The 20,865-nt window shown below is 45.3% G+C and overlaps 1 protein-coding gene across 1 annotated transcript in view; it reads right to left on the reverse strand.

The window, feature by feature from the left end:
- Positions 1–20,865, reverse strand: part of slc5a1 (solute carrier family 5 member 1) — a 124,706-nt gene that overhangs the window by 41,813 nt on the left and 62,028 nt on the right. Inside the window, exons 6-8 of the mRNA XM_059983246.1 lie at positions 16,169–16,274; positions 7,939–8,019; positions 5,367–5,587 (exon numbers count right to left, since the gene is read on the reverse strand). Of these exons, the coding sequence (XP_059839229.1) occupies positions 5,367–5,587; positions 7,939–8,019; positions 16,169–16,274 (408 nt within the window). The remainder of the gene's footprint in view (positions 1–5,366; positions 5,588–7,938; positions 8,020–16,168; positions 16,275–20,865) is intronic.

Raw genomic sequence — 20,865 nt, forward strand, 5'->3', positions numbered from 1 at the left:
CCTGTATTGTGCTGTAGGTTTTCTATGTTTCTATGTTTCTTGTTTTCATCCCTCCACATGTAGAACTTCCTAACATTACATCTTTGGGTTTAATTAACCTGGGTTACACTGGTCATTGTACCTGAAGTGTTAATGATGTGGACAGACTACAGAGGAGAATTGGTTGCTGACTTGAAGCAAGTCAGAGTGGATAAAACTCCAGGGCCTGACAAGGTGTTCCCTCAGACCCTCCAGGAGGCAAGTGCAGAAATTGCCGGGACCTTAGCAGAGATATTTAAATCATCCTTAGCGACAAGTGAAGTATCAAAGGATTGGGGATAGCCAATGTTGTTCTGCAATTTAAGAAAGACTCAAAAAATACACCAGGAAATTATAGGCCAGTGAGCCTGACATCAGTAGTGGGAAAGATATTGGAAGGTGTTCTAAGGGAAAGGATATATGAATTATTTGAATATGGAGTTTTTTGAAGAAGTTATCCGGAAAGTTGATGAAGTAGATATTGTCTACTTGGACTTTAGCAAGGCACTTGACAAGGTCCCACATGGGAGCAATACACACAAAATGCTATGGAAACTCAGCAGGCCAGTCAGCATCTATGGAAAAGAGTACAGTCGACCCTTCAGCAGGACTGGAGAAAAAAAGCTGAGGAGTAAATTTAAAAGGTCGGGGGAGGGGAGAGAGAAACACAAGGTGATAGGTGAAACCTGAAGGGGGAATATGAAATAAAGAGCTGGGAAGTTGGTTGGTGAAAGAGATACAAGGCTGGAGAAAGGGGGAGTCTGATAGAAGAGGACAGAGGCCATGGAAGAAAGAAAAAGGGGAGGAGCACCAGAGGGAGGCGATGAGCAGGCAAGAAGGGAGAAAAAGGGCTGGGGAATGGTGAAGGAGTGGGGGGCATTACTGGAAGTTAGAGAAATCAATGTTCATGACATCAGGCTGCAGGTTACCCAGATGGAATATAAGGTGTTCCTCCAACCTGAGTGTGGCCTCATCATGACAGTCGAGGAGACCGTGGATAGACATATTGAAATGGGAAATGGGAAGTGGAATTAAAATGGGTGGACGCTGGGTGATTCCACTTTTTCTGGTGGTCGGAGCATAGGTGCTTGGTGAAGCCATCTCCCAATCTACGTCAGGTCTCACCGTTATACAGAAGACCGCACTGGGAGCACCGGGCACTGAGGTTCCCACATGGGAGGTTAGTCAAAAAGGTTCAGTCACTTGAATTAGACATTAGCTTTGTGGGAGAAGCCAGAGAGTGGTAGTAGATGGTTGCCTCTTTTTCTGGAGGCCTGTAACTAGCGGAGTACCACAAGGATTGGTACTGGCCCCATTGTGGTTTGCCACAATCTGGATGATAATGTGGTTAATTGGATCTACAAGTTTGTGGATGACACCAAGATTAGGGGTATAGTTGACAGAGAGGCTTGTAGCAGGATCTGGACCACCTGGGAGCAAGGGCTGAAAAATGTCAGATGGAATTTAATGCAGACAAGTGTGAGGTGTTGCACTTCTGAAGGACCAACCAGGGTGGGTCTTACACAGTGAACAGTTGGGCCCTGAGGAGCGTGGTAGAACAAAGGGAACTGGGAATACAGATCCATAATTTATTGAAAGTGTCGTCACAGGTTAATAGGGTCGTAAAGAAATCTTTTATAAGTCTTTATAAGACTTTATAAGTCAGCGTATTGAGTACAGGATATGGGATGTTATGTTGAATTTATATAAAACATCGGTTCAAAGGTTTATTTATTGTCAAAGTATGCATGTACAATACAACTCCAATTCAGAGCATTGTGTGTGGTTTTGGTCACCTACCTACGGGAAAGATGTAAGCAAGGTTGAAGGAGTACAAAGAAAATTCACAAGGATGTTGCCAGGTCTGGAGGACCTGAGTTATAAGGAAAGATTGAATATGTTAGGACTTTATTTAAAAGATTGAGAGGTGATTTGATAGAGGTATACAAAATTATGAGGGGTATAGATAGGGTAAATGCAAGCAGGATTTTTTCCACTGAGGTTGGGAGGGACAACAACTAGAGGCCATGCAAGCTCAACTTCAGTGTTTAAGAGAATTTTGGATAGGTACATGGATGGTAGCGGTATGGAGGGTTATGGTCCTGGTGCAGGTCGGTGGGACTAGAGTTTCATTGGTTCAACACTGAATGAATGGTCTGAGTTGTACTTTTCTATGACTCTAGTTAACACAAATGCTGACACCCCCTGCATTACCTCCATCCACCCTCACCTCATTTTCACGTTATCATAACAGGGATAGAGTTCCTCTTGTCCTCACCTACTACCTCACAAGCCATCCTCTTCCAGAACACCACCTATCACCTGCTAGCTTATAGTCCTTCCCCTTCCCTCATCTTCTTATTCTGGGTGGTGGTCCACCAGGAAACATCCTCTCCACTCCCACCCTGTCATGACCTACCAGGACCTTGTACGTTCCATTCAATAGACAATAGACACTTGGCCCTTCAGCCAGCACCACCATTCAATGTGATCATGGCTGATCATCCACAATCAGTATCCCGTTCCTGCCTTCTCCCCATATCCCTTGACTCCACTATCTTTAAGAGTCATCTAACTCTTTCGAGTCATCTCTCTGTCTTCTAAACATCAGCCTGTCCAACCTCTCATAAGGCAACCTGTCATTTCCAGGAATTTATCTAGCATTCCTTCTCTGAACTGTTTGCAAAGCATTAATGTCCTTCTTTGAATAAGTAAACTAGTACTGTTGCTGCCTTTCCCCACTCTGGTTCAAAATATTTTTCCTCACACTGGAATACACCTTGTTTATTTAAAAAAGTGGCCTATGTTCATTGCCTATTTCTAAGCACCTCTCAGAAGGTTTTATTCAGATTTATCTATTGCACGTACATTGAAACATACTGTGAAAAGCATCATTTCTGTTAACCATCGACAAAGTGCTGGATGTGCTGGGGGCAGCCTGCAAGTGTAGCTACCCACTCCGGCTCCAACATAGAATGTCTACGATGCTCGGCAGAACAACACAGAACACAATGAGCAGCAAAACAATAAACACCTTTCCTCCTTTCCTTCTTCTCACACAGGGACAGTACTCGAACTCTAGGACAGGCCTCAATGCCACCTGTCTCCGGTCTCCACAGTTTGGCCATTGGGCTTCGACATTCAGACTTCTGATTGACCTTTAGGGTTCCATCTTTGGTATCAACCCTTGGCAGAACCCCGAACTCCAGGTGCTCTGACTCTCCGGCCCTTGTGCTTCCTCCTTCTTGAATGGATCCACCACTGTCACTGGTGTTCAATGCAGACCCAGACTGTGGATGTCTTTCGTCACCTATTCGTTCCCCTTCGTAGCTGAACTTTGAATGCTGAGCGTGGTATAGAGGCCTGACCTCTAACTACTTCACAGCCCTGTACCTAAACCCTAATTTGACCCTTCTTTGCCCCACAAAACCATTCCTATGAATTTAAAAAAATAAACAGCTTTCTGAGCCAGGAACTTGATGTACACTGTATCTCGGTACCATCTTAATATATAACCATATAACAATTACAGCACAGAAACAGGCCATCTCGGCCCTTCTAGTCCCTGCTGAACGCTCACTCTTACCTAGTCCCATCGAATATAGTCATATAACAATTACAGCATGGATATGGCATCTTAACATTACAAGATTAAATAATTCACAAGATTGGATAGATTATCAATTTTTTTCCAGAATCTGTGTGTCCCTGGCAGTGCCAGCATTTATTATCCATTTTAAATTACCTCTGAGAAGGAGGTGCCATTTTAGAATGCCATAGTCATTCAGTATGGAAGCAGGCCCCTGAACCCAACTTGCCCATGCCAATCAAGATTCCCATTCAAGCGAGTCCCAATTGCTTCATAATGCTCTAAACCTTTCCTATCCATATATAGTACTGTACAAAAGTCTTTGGCACATATATAGCTCTTAACCAAGGTGCCTAAAACTTTTACTCAGTACTGTATTAGTTAACGCAGAGTGGAGAGCGAGATTGTAAATCTGGCGGGAGCAAAGGACATTGGGAATGGCGAAGGTGGAGCACCACGGGAGAGGTGTGGGACTGTTGGCAGAGAAAGATTGCTGGGGCGGGAGTAACGTGGTTGCAGACACACCCAGCCCTGAGATACCAGGCAAGATCATCCGATTCCAAACAATTGGTTTATTGATCATTACAGAATGTCTTTCTGGTGCTTCCTGCTCCCTCCCCTCTTCCTTCCTACTTTCCCAACCATGATTCCCCTCTCCCTGCTCCTTCCCACTCCCAGTCCACATATCACAATCAGGTTTATAATCACTCACACATGTCATGAAATTTGTTTTTTTTTGTGGTAGTAGTACAGTGCAATACCTTTTAAATGCTGTTATTGTATCGGCCTGAACCACTCCTTCTGGCTGCTTATGCTATGGGCAACTCAAGTGTAAGCCAAAGTGAAGTTCTTTGACATATGCACCAGTGCAGAGAAAAATCTCCTTGCAGCAGCACCACAGGCACATAGCATCAGATAAGCAGCATTCATAGAAAAAAAAGCACAATTTTTACAATGAAGAAGACAATCAGAACAAAACAGAACAATGTCCATTTTGATGTGATGTGATGAAAGTGTGGCTAAACTGTAGTGAGTAGAGTTGTGCCAATTGGTTCAAGAACAGAATGGCTGAAGGGAAGCAACTGTTCTTGAACCTGGTGGTGTGGGAATTTGGTCTCCGTACCTCCTACCCAATGACTCAGATGGTGGGAATCTTTGCTGATGGATGTCGCAGGCAGCAGAGGGATGTATTGGGCTGAGTTGACTACTGTGTGCAGATTTTTATCCTCCTGTGCATTGGAATTATGGACCACCCTCTGGGAGAAAAAAGTCACCCCTCAGGGTCCTACTGAATCTGTTCCTCTCACTCTAAACCTCTGTGTTCTGGTTCCTAACTCCAGTGGTGAGGGTGAACCCATGATGTTTCAGAAACAAGGAAGGATTTCCAAGTCAGGACAGTATGGGACTTGAAAAGGAACTTGTGTATTGGCATTTGATCAGCTGAATCACAGAACAAATACAATTAAGATCCTACGTTTAAAAAGGACAATACTTCCTATTATACCCAAAACATTGACTGTTTATTCCTTTCCATAGATGCTGCCTGGCCTGCTGAGTTCCTCCAGCACTTTGTGTGTGTTACTTTGAGCTTCCAGCATCTGCAGAATTTCTTGTGTTTATGCCTCCTATTATGTTTTATTCAAATATTTACCCCCAGGATCCAGTTTTGAGCTTACTTTCTATAAATCATATATCCCTTCGGTAAGAAGGAAGCAACCTGGGCTTCCTGGTTGACCTTAGACCGGGCATGTAATCTTACCTGATCGGTGCACCAGTACCAGAGTGCCGAGATGCTGAGCCCGAAGATCAGGCCGGGCCAGGGTAAGTCTGACGTGATTGGATCACGGAATAAGTGAAAGGCGTCTGGCCGGGGTGTGTAACAGTTGGCACTGATATTCAGCAGGGGGTCATAGGTTTGGCTTGGGATGGCGTTCATGTACTTCTCCTTCATGGCTTCGTAGCCACCCACTGAATCGAAAGCTGTAAAACAAAATAGCTGAGTCTGGCCCTTGGCTCAAAGTGTTCCCTGTTGATGGAAAAAGTGATCGATGGAAGAGACATACCATTTGCATTACTGTGTGGAGCAATGTATGACCTTTAACCTTGCCCTATAGCAGAAATTAGGCCATGCCTTTTAAAGCTGCTCCCTCTTCCCACAACCTTTTATTCTGACTCCTACCCCTTTTCCTTTCCAGTCCTGATGAAGGGTCTCAGCCAAAATATCGACTGTTCATTTCCCTCCAGAGATGCTGCCAGACCTGCAGAATCTCTCCAGCATTTTGTATGTGTTGCCCACCTGCTTCCAGGTGAGAATCCCCAATCTCTATTTCAGGGGCTTACAGTTTGAGTCTAAGTGTGGAAACTAGCCCTTCAGCCCATTGAGTCTGCGCTGGCCAGCAAGCATCAAGTTCTGCCCACTTCCACAGCAATCATGTTTTGTTCTTCACACATCTCACAGCAGTTCTTGCAAATTCAGGCAAAGCAGGGGAAGCTAATAGATTTTGACTCAGACCAGAGCTGGAAGGTTGTAACAGCCCCATCTCAGTCAATTCAGATCAGAAGCAGTTAGAAGATTCCTTCATGCACATTGATTCACCATCAATAACTCACTCTGAGACGTAAGGCGAAATATCGGCTTTTATTGACTGGAAGAAGGAACAAGCAGTGAGTGACCACCATACTACATCCTGGAGACTGAGAGGCCGGGCTCAGGCCTTGATCACCTTTATACAGGGGTCTGTGGGAGGAACCACAGGAGCAGTCAGCAGGGGGCGTATCCAGACAGGTATATGTAGTTCACCACACACATCAATCCTCTCAGAACCCTTTCTAAATCCCAGTGAGATGTACTTTTCCTGGAGAGGGAGGTTCACCTAAATGATCCCAGGAACGAGAAGTGTTTGATGTCTCTAGGTCTGTACTTAAGGATGAGGGGAAGGAGTTAGGAATCTCACTGAAACCTCCCAGATACTGAAAGTCCTGGATACAGTGGATGTTGAGGGGATGTTTCTATTAGTAGGAGAGTCTAGGATCTGAGGGGACAGTTTTGGAATACAGGAATGCCCCTTTAAAACTGATTTGAGGAGAAATTACTTCAGCTAGAGGGTGGTGATTCTGTGGATTCTGTGGAGCCACTTAGGGCTGTGTAGGCCAGGTCATTGGGTATATCTGAGGCAGGGATTGATAAGTTCTTGTTTGAGAAAGGGGTTAAAGGTTACAGGGAGAAGTCAGGAGAATGGTGTTGTAAAGAAAATCAACAGGCCTAATTATCTTATTGATTTATGGACTGTTCCTTCCCTAAGAATGCTCTGTGACTTCCCTTCTGTTGGTAATATCAGCCTCCATTCCTTCTTTCTACTTGCCTTCCACTGCCAGTGGAGTTGTAGGCAAGGCCCAAGAATTTAAAGCAACTGGCACATATTAATCTGGGCCTGATTGCTCCACCGGTTAGGGGAAGAGATGGAACAAAGCATCCAGGTCCTTACACTGATATATCCCCTGGGCCTGGCTGAGGAATGTAGAATCAGGGGTCACATTCTTGAAATATGGTGCTTATTGGAATGTGTAATTAGCTATTTGTCTGTAAATGTTCCATTGATTTTCAGCTACTTGTAGAATAGCTGGTTCTGTAACTCAATCGTTTCTTTGTCTGTGAGATTGAGCCATGGCAGTGTAAAATAAGACAGACAGATCTTGTCTCACAGGCGGTTCTAGTCAGAGCAGATTCCCTTATCTGTCCAGTTTGAAAAGATTCAGTATAAAGTATGTCCACAAGGCAGGTTCATTGTTAGAGTGTGACAATTAAAATTAGAGTCAGTTGATCCAGTTATAGTACGTTATCTGTTGCCGTGTTCATTGTTCACAGTTGGAGTTCATTACCTGTAGTTGAGTTACTTGTTAGAGGGAGTTGGTTATAGTTAGACTTCACTGCCAGTTGCTGTGTTACTTATTGGAATGAGTTTGTTACAGTTGTTTACTAAGTGTTATTTGCTGACACTGCTACAATATGATTTTTTTAATGAACATTTAATAGAATTGCTGTAACCACAAGAGGCATGCCTCATTCTTGATTTCTAATGAACTTTCTGGACAATATTGCCTCCAGATCCACCAATCCCGACACACCCCTGCTCCATCCTGCCCAACCATTACCAACTCTTAAATACCTGAGTAAATTCCCAGGGCTTAGGTGCCTGCCTTTTATAGCTAATGTGCCAGGGCTGCTGATCCCTTTTTCTGACATTATGTGTGTCCAGGACAGAGTGCAGTTAGGTGTAGAGCATAGCAACCGGGGAGGTCACCAGGGCAGCAGCAATGACTGTGGAACTCACCGTATCCCATTAGAATGAAGGAGCCCACCACCATGATGATGGTCTGTAATGTGTCAGTGTAGATCACGGCTGTCAATCCACCTGCCGAGAATACAAAGGAGTCGCCTGTTAATCACAGAGGCAGGGAATACAGACAAGGCATTTCTGAAGAAACAGGCCCTGATTTATGCAGGTGGTCAGGGAACAGCTCACTCAAGAGACCCTGGAGAAGGTGGGATGAGGAATCATGGGGTGTGGGGAGTGAATGGGGGATGCAATCTGCAAACAAGGGGTAAGGGATGAAGGGCAGTTTCTCGGACAGTGGTGAAGACATTTCAGAGGGGTCAGTGTCAGTCAGCCCTGATCCCAGCGGAGGAGGAGACTCACTGGTGGCCGATTCTGACACTGGGATGTCTCAGTCCACAGGTCCTATGATGACTCTCTGAAGGGTGATCATATGGCAGTGAGAGTCTGTGTTCTGAAATCCCTCAGTGGCAGAGGAGGTGCTACCATTACAATGGTAAAAAGACATGATATGAAGATAGTGGGATATGGAGGGACTTGTTACCACTTTTGATTTGGGCCAAAGGGCCTCCTTCCATGCTGTGTGACTCCGTGGCAGTGTGTGAAGAGGGCTCACAGGACTGGCCATATCTCCCTGTGATCCGCAGCTGTTCCCTCTCATGGCCGTCATCAATAACTGCAGCAGAACCTGGCAATACGGTCTGCAGAATCCTCATTCTTTCAAATCCCTGCAGTCATGCAACCTTACAGCCCCTCATGATCCTCCTCAGCCCCAACCAACGTTCAGCCTTCGCTGAGGTGCTGAGCTCAGGAACTCCCTTCTGTAGAGGACCTCCCTTCCACCAATCAGCCGCTCCAGCTGCTGGGTCTGCCTGACACACTGTCAGAAAATGCTTCTAAAATCCCCAGCAACACACACAAAATGCTGGAGGAACTCAGCAGACCAGGCAGCATCTATGGAAAAGGCTGAAGGGTCTCGGCCCGAAACACCAACTGTCCTCTTTTCCAGAGATGCTGCTAGGCTTGCTGAGTTCCTCCAGCATTTTGTGTGTGTTGCTTGGATTTCCAGCAACTGCAGATTCTGTCATTTGTTCTAAAATCCCCTGGCTTGCTTTGCTGTGATACAAAGGTTAAATAAATGCAAAGTTATATAGATGCAGAATGTTATTGCTCGGTTTTGCACTTTGATGGGAGATTATTAAAATTTTATTTAGAGATACAGTGTGGAACAGACCCTTCTGGTTAAACGAGTCACCACCCAGTAGCCCACCTATTTAACCCTACCCTAAACACAGCACAGTTTACAATAACCAGGTAACCTACTAAACGACTAAGAGAGGAAACCCAAATGGTCACCAGGAGAATGCACAGACACAGTAGAGTTGAATGCCAAACTCTGTGCTGTAATCAGCTTGTGCTAACTGCTATGCCTGCGCACAGATTAAGGGCCATAACTTGAAAAGTAAACATTGAACAGTAAACAGTCAACGAGAGCTACTGTTGTCATCTCCCTTTAGCTACTTGAGTTGGTGGCCAACCCGGTCCTCACTGCATCACACGGCCCTAAAGAAAGTTTCATAATCACAAACACAAGAGATTCAGTACAGTAACACACACAAAACAGTGGAGGAACTCAGCAGGACAGCCAGCCTGAAACGCTGACTGTTCATTCCTCTCCATAGATGCTGCCCGGCCTGCTGAGTTCCTCCAGCATTTATTTCACAACAATACCGTGATAAACATGGACGACTTCCCATATCTTGGTGGGGGGGGGGGGGTCATCTTTAGAAAAGGCAAATGCTGGTGTTCACATTCAAAGCACTATCAGAGTTTCTGGTTTGACTCTAAAAGTCACAGAATGCCAATGGAGAAGAGCAGAGTGATTATGAGATGCTTCAAGTAGATCCGCAGAGTGCATTTGGGTTCCAGCATCATTTTGGGAGAACCGATCATTGACTTCATGGGATGGGGCAGAGTACACATCCTGGCCAGCCTCAGTGGGGCTGAAAGCTTCATCTTCCTAGCGTAAACATCACCAATAGCTTGTCCTACTCCAACCACATAGACACTATAGCCAAGAAAGTTTACCAGTGTTCCTCCTTCCTCAGGAGGGAGGCTAAGAAAATTCAGCATGGTCCTCATTGATGCGTACCAACTTTTACAAATGCACCACACAAAGTATCTTATCCAGATGCACCACAGTCTGGTGCAGCAACTGCTCTGCCAGAGACCACAAGGAAATACAGAGAGCTGTGGACACAGCAGAGCTCAGCCCTAACCCATGGATTCTGTCCACACATCCCACCTACTCAGTAAAACAGCCATCAATTAGGGATGGGCAATAAGTGCAGACCTGGTCACTAACTCCAGACTGTCCAATTAAATGAACACATGAGAACTTTGGGGGACCTTTCTAATGCAGCAGTAGGCTGCTGTGGTGGGGATCAGCAGCGGAGGCATGAAATAAATGGTCCTGAGGACAAGAATGTGTGAGGAACCCTGACCTGCATGCACAAAGCAGTCAAGGTACATGTATATCACATGTACCGTGACCATAATATAGGTACCATAAGACATCAGAGCCAAATTAGGCCATTCAGCCCACCTGCTCCACCAAGGCTGATTTATGTTCCCTGTCACCCCTGTCCTGCCTTCTCCCTGTAATTTTTGATGCCCTTACTAATCAAGAACCTATTAACTTCTGATTTAAATATATCCAATGGCGTGGCCTCTTCAGCCATCAGTGGCAATAAATTATACAGATTCACAAATCTCTGGCTAAAGAAATTCCTCCTCATCTCTGACCTAAAGCAACAACCTTGCATTGTGAAGCTGTGCTCTCTGATCCTAGACCTCCCCACTGTGAGAAATATCCATGTTCATTCTATCTAGGCCTTTCCATATTCAATGGGTTTCTATGAGATCCCCCCCACCCCCCGCCCACCTCATTCTTCTAAACTCCAACAAGTTCAGGCTCAGAGCCATTAAACACTCCTCCTATGTTAACCCTTTCATTCAGGAGATGAGAGAACCCTCTGAGGCCAAAGAATGATCTGGGGTTTTCCCTTTGTAACCAGTACAGTTTTTATAACCAACACAGGGGATTAGGAAGAGTTCTTCCAGCTTTTTGTGTTTTCTTGACTTGAAGTGCTTTTGATTGATGCTCTTGTTCCCTCTGCTTGGAACCATGCTCCCAAACGTGAGCTAGAATATGCCACCACATTAAAGATGTTCTATAAAAGCAATCTGTTGTCTTTGATATTAGATTACACATTGGTGTCTGGGGAGGGTTTTGTTTGGAAATGTTGTGGACTGTGTCCCTCTCTGCTCTACCTTGCAATAATTAGGAAGTGTGGGTGGGGCAATGACTAATTCTCTGGAACTCTCCAGAGAATTCTCTGGAATATCATGACACAGCTTCTCTGCTGGTGATCGCTTGCGGCAGTGATCTCAATACTGCCTCTGATCTTACAATATCCTCTGCATTCCCTTAGTAACTGAATAACCCCATTATCAGTTAAAACAAGAATCCAAGGTCAGTCGGCACATTCCTCAGAGGACACATCACGTGGAATACGTGCAGAGTGTCCTTTGTAATTTAATCATCGAGAGCTGGAGAGCATGATCATGTTGCATACATGCGCTGGTCACATACAAATCACTCTGACAGGCTCCCTCACACTAACACCCACACCCACATGCACAGAACACGAGGTTCTGCAGATGCTGGAAATCCAGTGCTGGAGGAACTCAGCAGGCCAGGCAGCATCTATGGAAAAGAGTAAATAGCCGAGTTCTCCAGCATTTTGTGTGTGTAACATTCAACACTTATAAAGAACAAAGAACTATATAAAAATAAAGTTAGTGGTTAAAGGACAGATGTGGAATAAAAGTGTACACAAATTCTGTGCATAAATACCAGCATGTATTTGCAATGCAAACAGCCTTATACAAAGTGTCTGCAGAGCAGAGCAGTGACTGAGGTAATAGAGAGGGGTGTGGGAGGGGGGTGGTTTGCTAACTAGAATAGTTTTTAGAAAAGGCAGTTTGCAGGTGGTCAGTGCCTGCAATGATTTTCCTGCCCACTACCCACCTGCAAACTGTCTTCCCTGAAGTCTCACTTAAGGGAGAAAAAAACCAGAGGACATGGGTTAAGGCTGAAGGGGGAATAGTTTAAAGGGAACATTGTGGGGGGGACTTCTTCACACAGAGAGTGATGGGAGTGTGCAATGAGCTGCCAGATGAAGTGGTAAATGTGGGCTCACTTTTAACATTTAAGAAAACGTTGGACAGGTGTATGGAGGGATATGGTCCAGGTGCGGGTCAGTGGGACTAGGCAGAAAACATGGTTCGGCACAGCCAAGAAGCGCCAAAAGGCCTGTTTCTGTGCTGTAATGTTCTATGGTTCTATGCTATAGGGCTATTACTTTAAGATTAAACTTCATTAGGCCTCGAAACATTCTGCTCCCCAAATGGTCAAAATAAAGCCAAGTAATGAGGTCTAAAATACAGGATACCCTCAGAATTACACGACTCTCATTATCTTGGTCCATGGGCCTGATCGACCCTGGCTGGGTCGCCTGAGCGAGGGTGTCTTGTGACTAAAGGTCTGATGAGCCCAGGTTACATTCTGATGACGCATCCCAGTGCACACCCAGTGAACTAAGCCAAGTGTTGTCGGACCAGGTTAATGAGCCAGATGAAAGTGGTTCACCAACTCTATCCGCCAGAGCCCCACAGAGCTCACGCACTAAACTCCACAACCCCATCTCTCCCAGCCTCACAACCCTACTTTAAGCCCAATCCTAATGTCCAATGAGGCACACACACCAACTAACCCGAAACGCACCCCAACTAAATCTGGCCACACCCTCACAAACACACTGACTTGTGTAAGGAGTAGCAAGATGCAGTAAAAGCAAGAGTTGGACCTGGTTAAAGAAGAGGCAGGCCAGATCAACTTGGCAGGGTTGTGTGACACTGAATCCCGAGTGATGAGATGAAGAAGCACAAGAAGGATCATTTTCCCACTGCCTCATAATCTCAGCCTAATACACACAAGTCATGCAGTGATGGTAGACTGCAGGCTGCAGCCTCTATTCACACACAGTACAATCTGTGAACATAATTATCCCACGAGTGTGCATGCAAATGCAGCTGAGAGCTGTTCATTGTGTTGTACAGAGTTGCCTTAGTCAGGCGTGGCACATTATCACATTGTCAGCTACTGTCCTGCATCCTCTGGAGTGGGAAGGGTCAGAGACATAACAGAGACTGCAGATGCTGGAAATCTGGAACAACAGGACTTAATAAAGACTCTCAGCCCAAAATGTTGATAGATGCTGCCCGAGCTGCTGAGTTACTCTGGCATTTTGTGTGCGCTCTTTAAAGCTGAGTTAGCATTGGTTTATCATTGCTGCATGTAACAGATACAGTGAAAAGCTTTTGTTTTGCACATCATGCAGACAGATCATTCAAAGTATAGAGCACTGTGGCTTAGAAACAGGCACTTAGATTAATCTAATCCCTGCTGAACTGTTCTTCTGCTTTGCCCTATTGGCCTGCACCTGGACCATGGCCCTCCATTCCTCTCCCATCCATGTACTTATCCAAGTTTATCTTCAAACCCGCGTCCAGCTCTTGTACTGGCAGCTTGTTCCACGCTGTCACCCTTCTTTGAGTGACGAAGTTCTCTAATATTCCTGTTAAACATTATACCTTTCACCCTTAACTCATGACTTCTAGTTCTAGGATCACATAACGTAGGAAAAAGCTGACCTCTATCAAATCTCTCCTCATTCTCCTATAGGCAAGAGAATAAAGTCCTAACCTATTCAACCTTTCCCTATAACTCAGGTCCTCAAGTCCCAGCAACACCCTTGTAAGTTTTCTTTGCAGTCTTTCAATCTTATTGATATCTTTCCTGTAGGTAGGTGACCTGAACTGCATACAATACTCCAAGTTAGGCCTTATGAGTGCCTCAAGATAACATGCAAACTCCTGTACTCAGTATATTCATTTATGAAGGCCAAGAACTTTCTTTATGACCCTACCTAGAGTTAATTCCATTAAGGCAGTTAAAAAAAAAGCAGAATGCAGAATATAGTGTTCAGCTACAGAGGGAGTGTAGTGCAGACAGGCAAGTAACGTGACTTAGAAACATTGTAGAGGGCTCGGTGGTTGCTGATATTTCCCCAGGTGAAGAATCTAAAGCTAGTGATCACTGCATCGGGATCACAGGATGGACATTTACCGCAGAGATGACGGGAAATTCCTGCATAGAGAAGGAATTATGTGAAATATTCTCCAATGCAAAAGGCTCAGTGAACTTATTTAAAAGAGAAAAGGATAGCTTTCAGGAGATTAAGGGAACCAAGGAATATGGGTGTAGGTGGTAGAGGCAATTTGGTATGTCACCAAAAGCTAGCTAATGTCTCAGGTGTACCGTGGAGAGCATTCTGACTGGTTGCATCACCATCTGGTATGGAGGTAGCAGGGGCGGTGTGTGGGGGGGGGGGCAGGTGGTCACTGTACAGGATCGGAAAAAGCTGCAGAGTGTTGTAAACTCAGCCAGGTCCATCAAGGGCACCAGCCTCCCCACCATCATGGACATCTTCTATAGGCAATGTCCTAAAAAATAACTCATATAAGATGCCTTCCACCTAGAACATGCCCTCTTCTCATTGCTACCATCAAGGAGGAGACACACACTCAATGAGCAGCTTCTTCCCCTCTGCCATCAGGCTTCTGAATGGATAATAAACCCATGGATACTACCTCATTTTCTTTTGCTTTAAATTCAGTATATATACTGTAAACTAATGCCCTTCCCTTGGACAACATTGGTGGTGAGACTTGCAGCTTGGGCAATTGCTGGTCTTCCATAAAAAAAATCTTTGCCCAAGTTTGCAGCCTGGAAACTTTCCAAGGCACAAATCCATGGTACAGTGTTATGTTACAATATTACAATATTTACAGTATATACTACTAATTTATAATACAGTTTATGTTCTGCTGCCACAAAACAACACATTTCACAACATATAGCATGTTAATAAACCTGGTTGGTTCCGATCCCTGGTGTTTTTGAAGGGTGAGTAGATTAAAAGTGCCAGCTTATCTGATGCTGCTCCCATTCTGATTCCCCATGGGAGCCCAGTGGGCTCAAGACAAGTGATAACTTGAGGGAGTGCTGCTTCAAAGACTGACCACCCTGTCTGCAGAACTCAGAGTGCGGCTTTTCAGATGGGCGGGACAAATTCTCAAAGGTCATCAGTGTCATCAAGGTCATCTCCAATGAGAGATGGCTTGATACCACTCGGGAAATGAATGACAGGAAATGCAAGAAGGGTACCATGGTGGTATGGTGGTTGGTGCAACACTATTACAGCTCAGGGTGTCGGAGTTCTGAGTTCAATTTTGGCATCCTCTGTTAGAAGGTTTGCATGTTCCTTCCCATGTGCATGTGGGTTTCCTCCAGGTGCTCTGGTTTCCTCTCACTGTTCAAAGATGTACCGGTTAGTAGGTTTATTGGTCATTGTAAACTGTCTTGTGATTCGGCTAAAGTTAAATGAGTGGGTTGTTGGGTGGCAAGGCTCGAAGGCTGGAGAGTCCTATTCCACGCGGTATCTCTAAATAAGATAAAATAAAATATTTCAAAATCACAAGTTTTTAAGTCAGTGGCGTGACCACAGGCTGGGAAAACTGAGTGAGCTTTTGCAGGGGGTGTAGTTCAGGTAGGGATTCAGGTATCGAGAACATATCCCAAATTCTCCAGACATCAGCTGCACTGTTGGCTTCTGAAACAAGTTAGTCACCGGCCACTGATTAATACCAGGGTTATAGGTGGTGCTGTTTCAAAAGGGCTACCTCACGATGCACAGAGCCCTGCCAGAGAGAGAGACACACAGAGAGTGGCAGAGTGGTGGGAGTCTGGAATCAGCTGCCAGGGGTGGTGCTGGAGGCATTTAAGAAGCCAGAAGGTGGATGAGGTGTGGGACTCGCTGTCAGAGAGACCAGGGGAGACACAAATCCTGATCACATTCAAACAGTTCCTGGGTTTGGAGAAGGTGACTGGTGCAGTGGCAGGCTTGGCACTGGATGGTGGGTGAGGATGCAGGGAATGAGGGTCAGGGCACCATGTACTGAGGGCTTCCTGCGTGACAATGTTTTCTTGGGATGTCTGGGAGATGCTTGCCCTTTCCCTCAGGCTCAGGGTTGAGCTTACCTGTCACAGTGTAGACAGCAGTGATGGCAAGCAGTATCACCACGGCAACATACAGGTTTAGCCCCAGGGCCTCACGGATGAAAATGGCTCCTGAAAACATGTCAGCCTGAAAGAGGTAACGGAAACTGGATTCAGTAATAAACAGTGCTGACTGTGATATTGTTGTCCTTGACAGGTTTTCTGCACCAGCTCAGTCCAGCAGGGGTAAGGTAATGGCTTCAGGGCACTGAGTAATAATAATAATAAAAGTGCTTTATTGATCCCGAGTGGGAAATTATTCAGTTACAGCAGCAACTTTAAAAACACATATAGCTAATATATTAAATATAATAATAAAGCACAGAATAATAATATATCAATGTGCAACACTGTGCAGTAATAATGTATGAAATAATAAAAAGACTATTGTACTATGATGTGTGTTCTCCTGTCGTACAGAGATGAACTGTTTTATATGCTTATTGCATTTGGTGCATGGTGGCATCACTTGTAAATGGTCTTTCGATCTTCTGTGAAATGTCTCTAAAGGCCATCTGGAGCCAGCTTGGACAGATAGTGGATGATGCAAATGAAAAAGGGAGAGCAAGGGCTGTTGATGAGTCTAATGGGATTGCTATGCTGGGAGTTAGCTTTGACCTGACATGCTGAATAGCCTTCCTCTTCATTGCAATATGTAATTAGTAATCAAGTAACCGCAGATGCAGGAAATATGAAATAAAAAAAAACTAGAATTACTCAAGCAAACACGACGAAATCTGCAGATGCTGGAAATTCAAACAAAAACACACACAAAATGCATACCTTGATTGCTCCTGCCCCACTGAACTCATTTCTGCATACCTTGACACTGTCTTATCCCCCCTGTTCAATCTCTTCCCACCTATGTTCGTGACACTTCTCATGCTTTGAATTTTTTCAATGATTTTAAGTTCCCTGGCCCCCACCATCTTATTTTCACCATGGACGTCCAGTCCCTATATACCTCCATCCCCCACCGAGATGGTCTCGAAGCTCTTCACTTTTTTTTGGATTCCAGACCTAACTAATTCCCCTCTACCACCACTCTCCTCCATCTAGCGGAATTAGTTCTTACTCTCAATAATTTCTCCTTTGGCTCCTCCCACTTCCTCCAAACCAAGGGTGTAGCCATGGGCACCTGTATGGGTCCCAGTTATGCCTGCCTTTTTGCTGGCTTTGTGGAACAGTCCATGTTCCAAGTCTATACCCCTCCATACCCCTCTTTTCCTTCGCTACATCGACAACTGCGTTGGCGCTGCCTCTTGCACACATGGTGAGCTCGTCGACTTCATTAACTTTGCCTCCAACTTTCACCCTGCCCTCAAATTTACCTGGTCCATTTCTGACACCTCCCTCCCCTTTCTTGATCTTTCTGTCTCCATCTCTGGAGAAGGCCTATCTACTGATATCTACTATAAGCCTACAGACTCTCACAGCTACCTGGACTATTCCTCTTCCCACCCTGTCTCTTGCAAAAAGGCTATCCCCTTCTCACAATTCCTCCGTCTCCGCCGCATCTGCTCTCCGGATGAGGCTTTTCATTTCAGGATGAGGGAGATGTCTTCCTTTTTTAAACAAAGGGGCTTCCCTTCTTCCACCACCAACTCTGCTCTCAAACGTATCTCTCCTATTTCCTGCACATCTGCCCTCACCCCATCTGTCTGCCACCCCACTCGGGATAGGGTTCCCCTTGTCCTTACCTACCTCACCAGCCTCCAGGTCCAACATATAATTCTCCGTAACTTCCGCCACCTCCAACGGGATCCCACTACCAAACACATTTTTCCCTCCCCCACCTTTCTGCTTTTCACAGGGATCCCTACGCGACTCCCTTGTCCACTCACCTCCCCCCCCCCCCCCACCATCCCTTCTCACCGATCTCCCTCCTGGCACTTATCCTTGTAAACAGAACAAGTGCAACACCTGCCCTTACACTTCCTCCCTCACCACCATTCAGGGCCCCAGACAGTCCTTCCAGGTGAGGCGACACTTCACCTGTGAGTCGGCTGGTGTGATATACTGCATCTGGTGCTCTTTTATATATTTTATATATTGGTGAGACCTGATGCAGACTGGGAGACCATTTCGCTGAACACCTACGCTCAGTCTGCCAGAAAAAGCAGGATCTCCCAGTGGCCACACATTTTAATTCCATGTCCCATTCCCATTCTGATGGCGTCATCTATTGTCAAAATGAATCCAAACTCAGGTTGGAGGAACAACACCTTATATACCAGCTGGGTAGCCTCCAGCCTGATGGCATGAACATTGACTTCTCTAACATTGAGATGTACAAGGACTTCAGCCTTTATCTCTGAGTCACACTCATGTCTCACTGTGTGATATCATACCTGGCACTGATCTCTGAGATTTGAGGAACCACCCTGTCTGAAACTATTGCGTCCTCTGATGCTGTGTGTCAGCTGGAAAGAAGGCAGTGAAAATATGTAAAATCATTTTGAAACTCTTTCTTAGGCACATGGATGATAGAAAAATGGAGGGCTATGTAGGAGGGAAGGGCTAGGTTGGTTTTAGAGTAGGTTAAAGGGTTGGCATAGCATCGTGGGTCAAAGGCCTGTACTGTGCTGTAGTGTTTTGTGTTTTATTAGCCGACTTTTGTTATGGGAGAGATTGGATAGGCCAGTTAGTTTTCTCTGGAGCAAAGGAGGCAGAGGGCAATTTGATGAAAGCCTTGGGGATGTGCGGGGAATGTCAGAAGTAAGTTTTTTACAAACAGTATTGGGTGTGGGGAACACCCTGCTAGTTAGGGGCATTTATGAAACTCCTAGATGGACGATAAAAAAACTGAGGGCTATGTAGGAGGGAGGGGAATTGATCTTAGAGTAGGCTATAAGGTCAGCACAACATCATGGGCCAAAGGGCCTGTACTGTGCTGTAATGTTCTGTGTTCAATTAGATCAACCAACTTTCAGTCTGTGCCAGTTGTTTGGTTTAATTGAAACAGGTACCAGGTATTTGGCCTATGTTTGTATAACATGCGCACAGATTGACAATTTGAGACAATGTGTGCAGAGCCATCTTCCAAGCCTCACATGCTATATAAATCAGAGAGCCAGACAGTGCAGCACCAGGTCCTTCTCCATCATGCCCATGCTGGCCACCAAGCACCCAACTATACCAATCCCATTCACCAAAACTTGGTCCATTGCCTTCTTGCCTTGGCATTTCAAGTGGTCATCTGAAGACTTCTTGAATATCAGGCACTGTGTTCCAGATTGCAACCAACCTCTGCATGATTAAATTTTTCCTCAATTTCCCCTAAGTCTAGATCATCTAATTTTATACACATTTGGCTTGCAGTATCCTTTTGCATTGTTTTGTGCATGTCGTGTCAGATGCCCCTCAGTCCCCTTTGCTCCAAGGAAAACAAACCCAGCCAATATCCAGTTTCTCCTGCATCCCAGGCAATGTCCCAGTGAATGTGGAGGCACAGGAACCCAGACCAAAAAAGAAAACAAATTGCTGGCAGAACTCAGAGGGTCAAGCAGCAACTGTGGAAGGAGGGGAGAGGGGCGTGGGGAGAGAGAGAGAGAGAGAGAGAGAGAGAGAGAGAGAGAGAGAGAGAGAGAGAGAGAGAGAGAGAGAGAAGGGTGTGTGTGAGAGAGAGAGACAGGCAGACAGATAGAGATAGAGTCAATGTCCAAGACTCTTCACCAGAACTAGTGAACTAGGCAGTCTTGATAAAGTCTCAACCCCAAATATTGAATAACCATTTCCCTACACCAATACTGCCTGATTGACTGACTTCCTCCAGTGTCTTGTTCTGCGCTCCTGAAGAATACCTTCTGCAGCTTCCCCACTGTGATCATGTTCTTCCTATAAGTGTGATGAACAGAACTGCACGTAAGTGTCTTTCAGCAAGAAAGTAGGGCGTTCCATTAAGCAAGATTTGATGCCCTTTTCTGTAACTTCAGCTTATGAAGTGCAGCTAAAAGAATGAAACACTTGTGGCTCTTGATAGAACATCAAGTCATGCAAGGAGATATTAGAGCAACTGATCAAAGGTTTGACCATTAAAGTAGGTTTTAAGAAAGAAGAGAGGGGTGGACAAACTTCTATAGATGCATAGTGGAAAGTATTCTAAGTGGTTGCATTATGAGCCTGGTATGGAAACATCAATGCCCAGGAACAGAAAAGTCCACAGAAAGTAGCGGATATGGCCCAATCCATCACAGGCAAACTTCTCTCCACTATTCAGCACATTTACGAGGAGCACTGTCACTGGAAAGCAACATCCATCTGCGGTAAACTATGTATACCGGTCTGGACATGCCCCTCTGCTGACTGCTCCTGTGGCTCCTCCCACAGACCCCAGTATAAAGGCGATTGGGGCACTGCTCCTCCCTCAGTCTCCGAAGTGTCGTGTTCCCTTTTGTTGTTAATAAAAGCCTGTTGTTCCCTTCCAGTCTCCAAGAGTTATTGATGGTGCATCACCATCATCAAGGCCCCACACCATCCTGACCATGCTCATTTTCTGCTGCTGTCATCAGGAAGGAGATCCAGGATGCTTAGGTCCCACACCACCAGGTTAAGGAACAATTATTACCCTTCAACCGTCAGGCTTCTGAACCACCGTGGATAACTTTACTCACCTCAACACTGAACTGATTCCACAACCTACAGACTCACTGTCAAGATCTCATATTCTCAGTATTATT

The sequence above is a fragment of the Hypanus sabinus genome, chromosome 10 (genome assembly GCF_030144855.1).
Source record: "Hypanus sabinus isolate sHypSab1 chromosome 10, sHypSab1.hap1, whole genome shotgun sequence".
Lineage (NCBI taxonomy): Eukaryota > Metazoa > Chordata > Chondrichthyes > Myliobatiformes > Dasyatidae > Hypanus > Hypanus sabinus.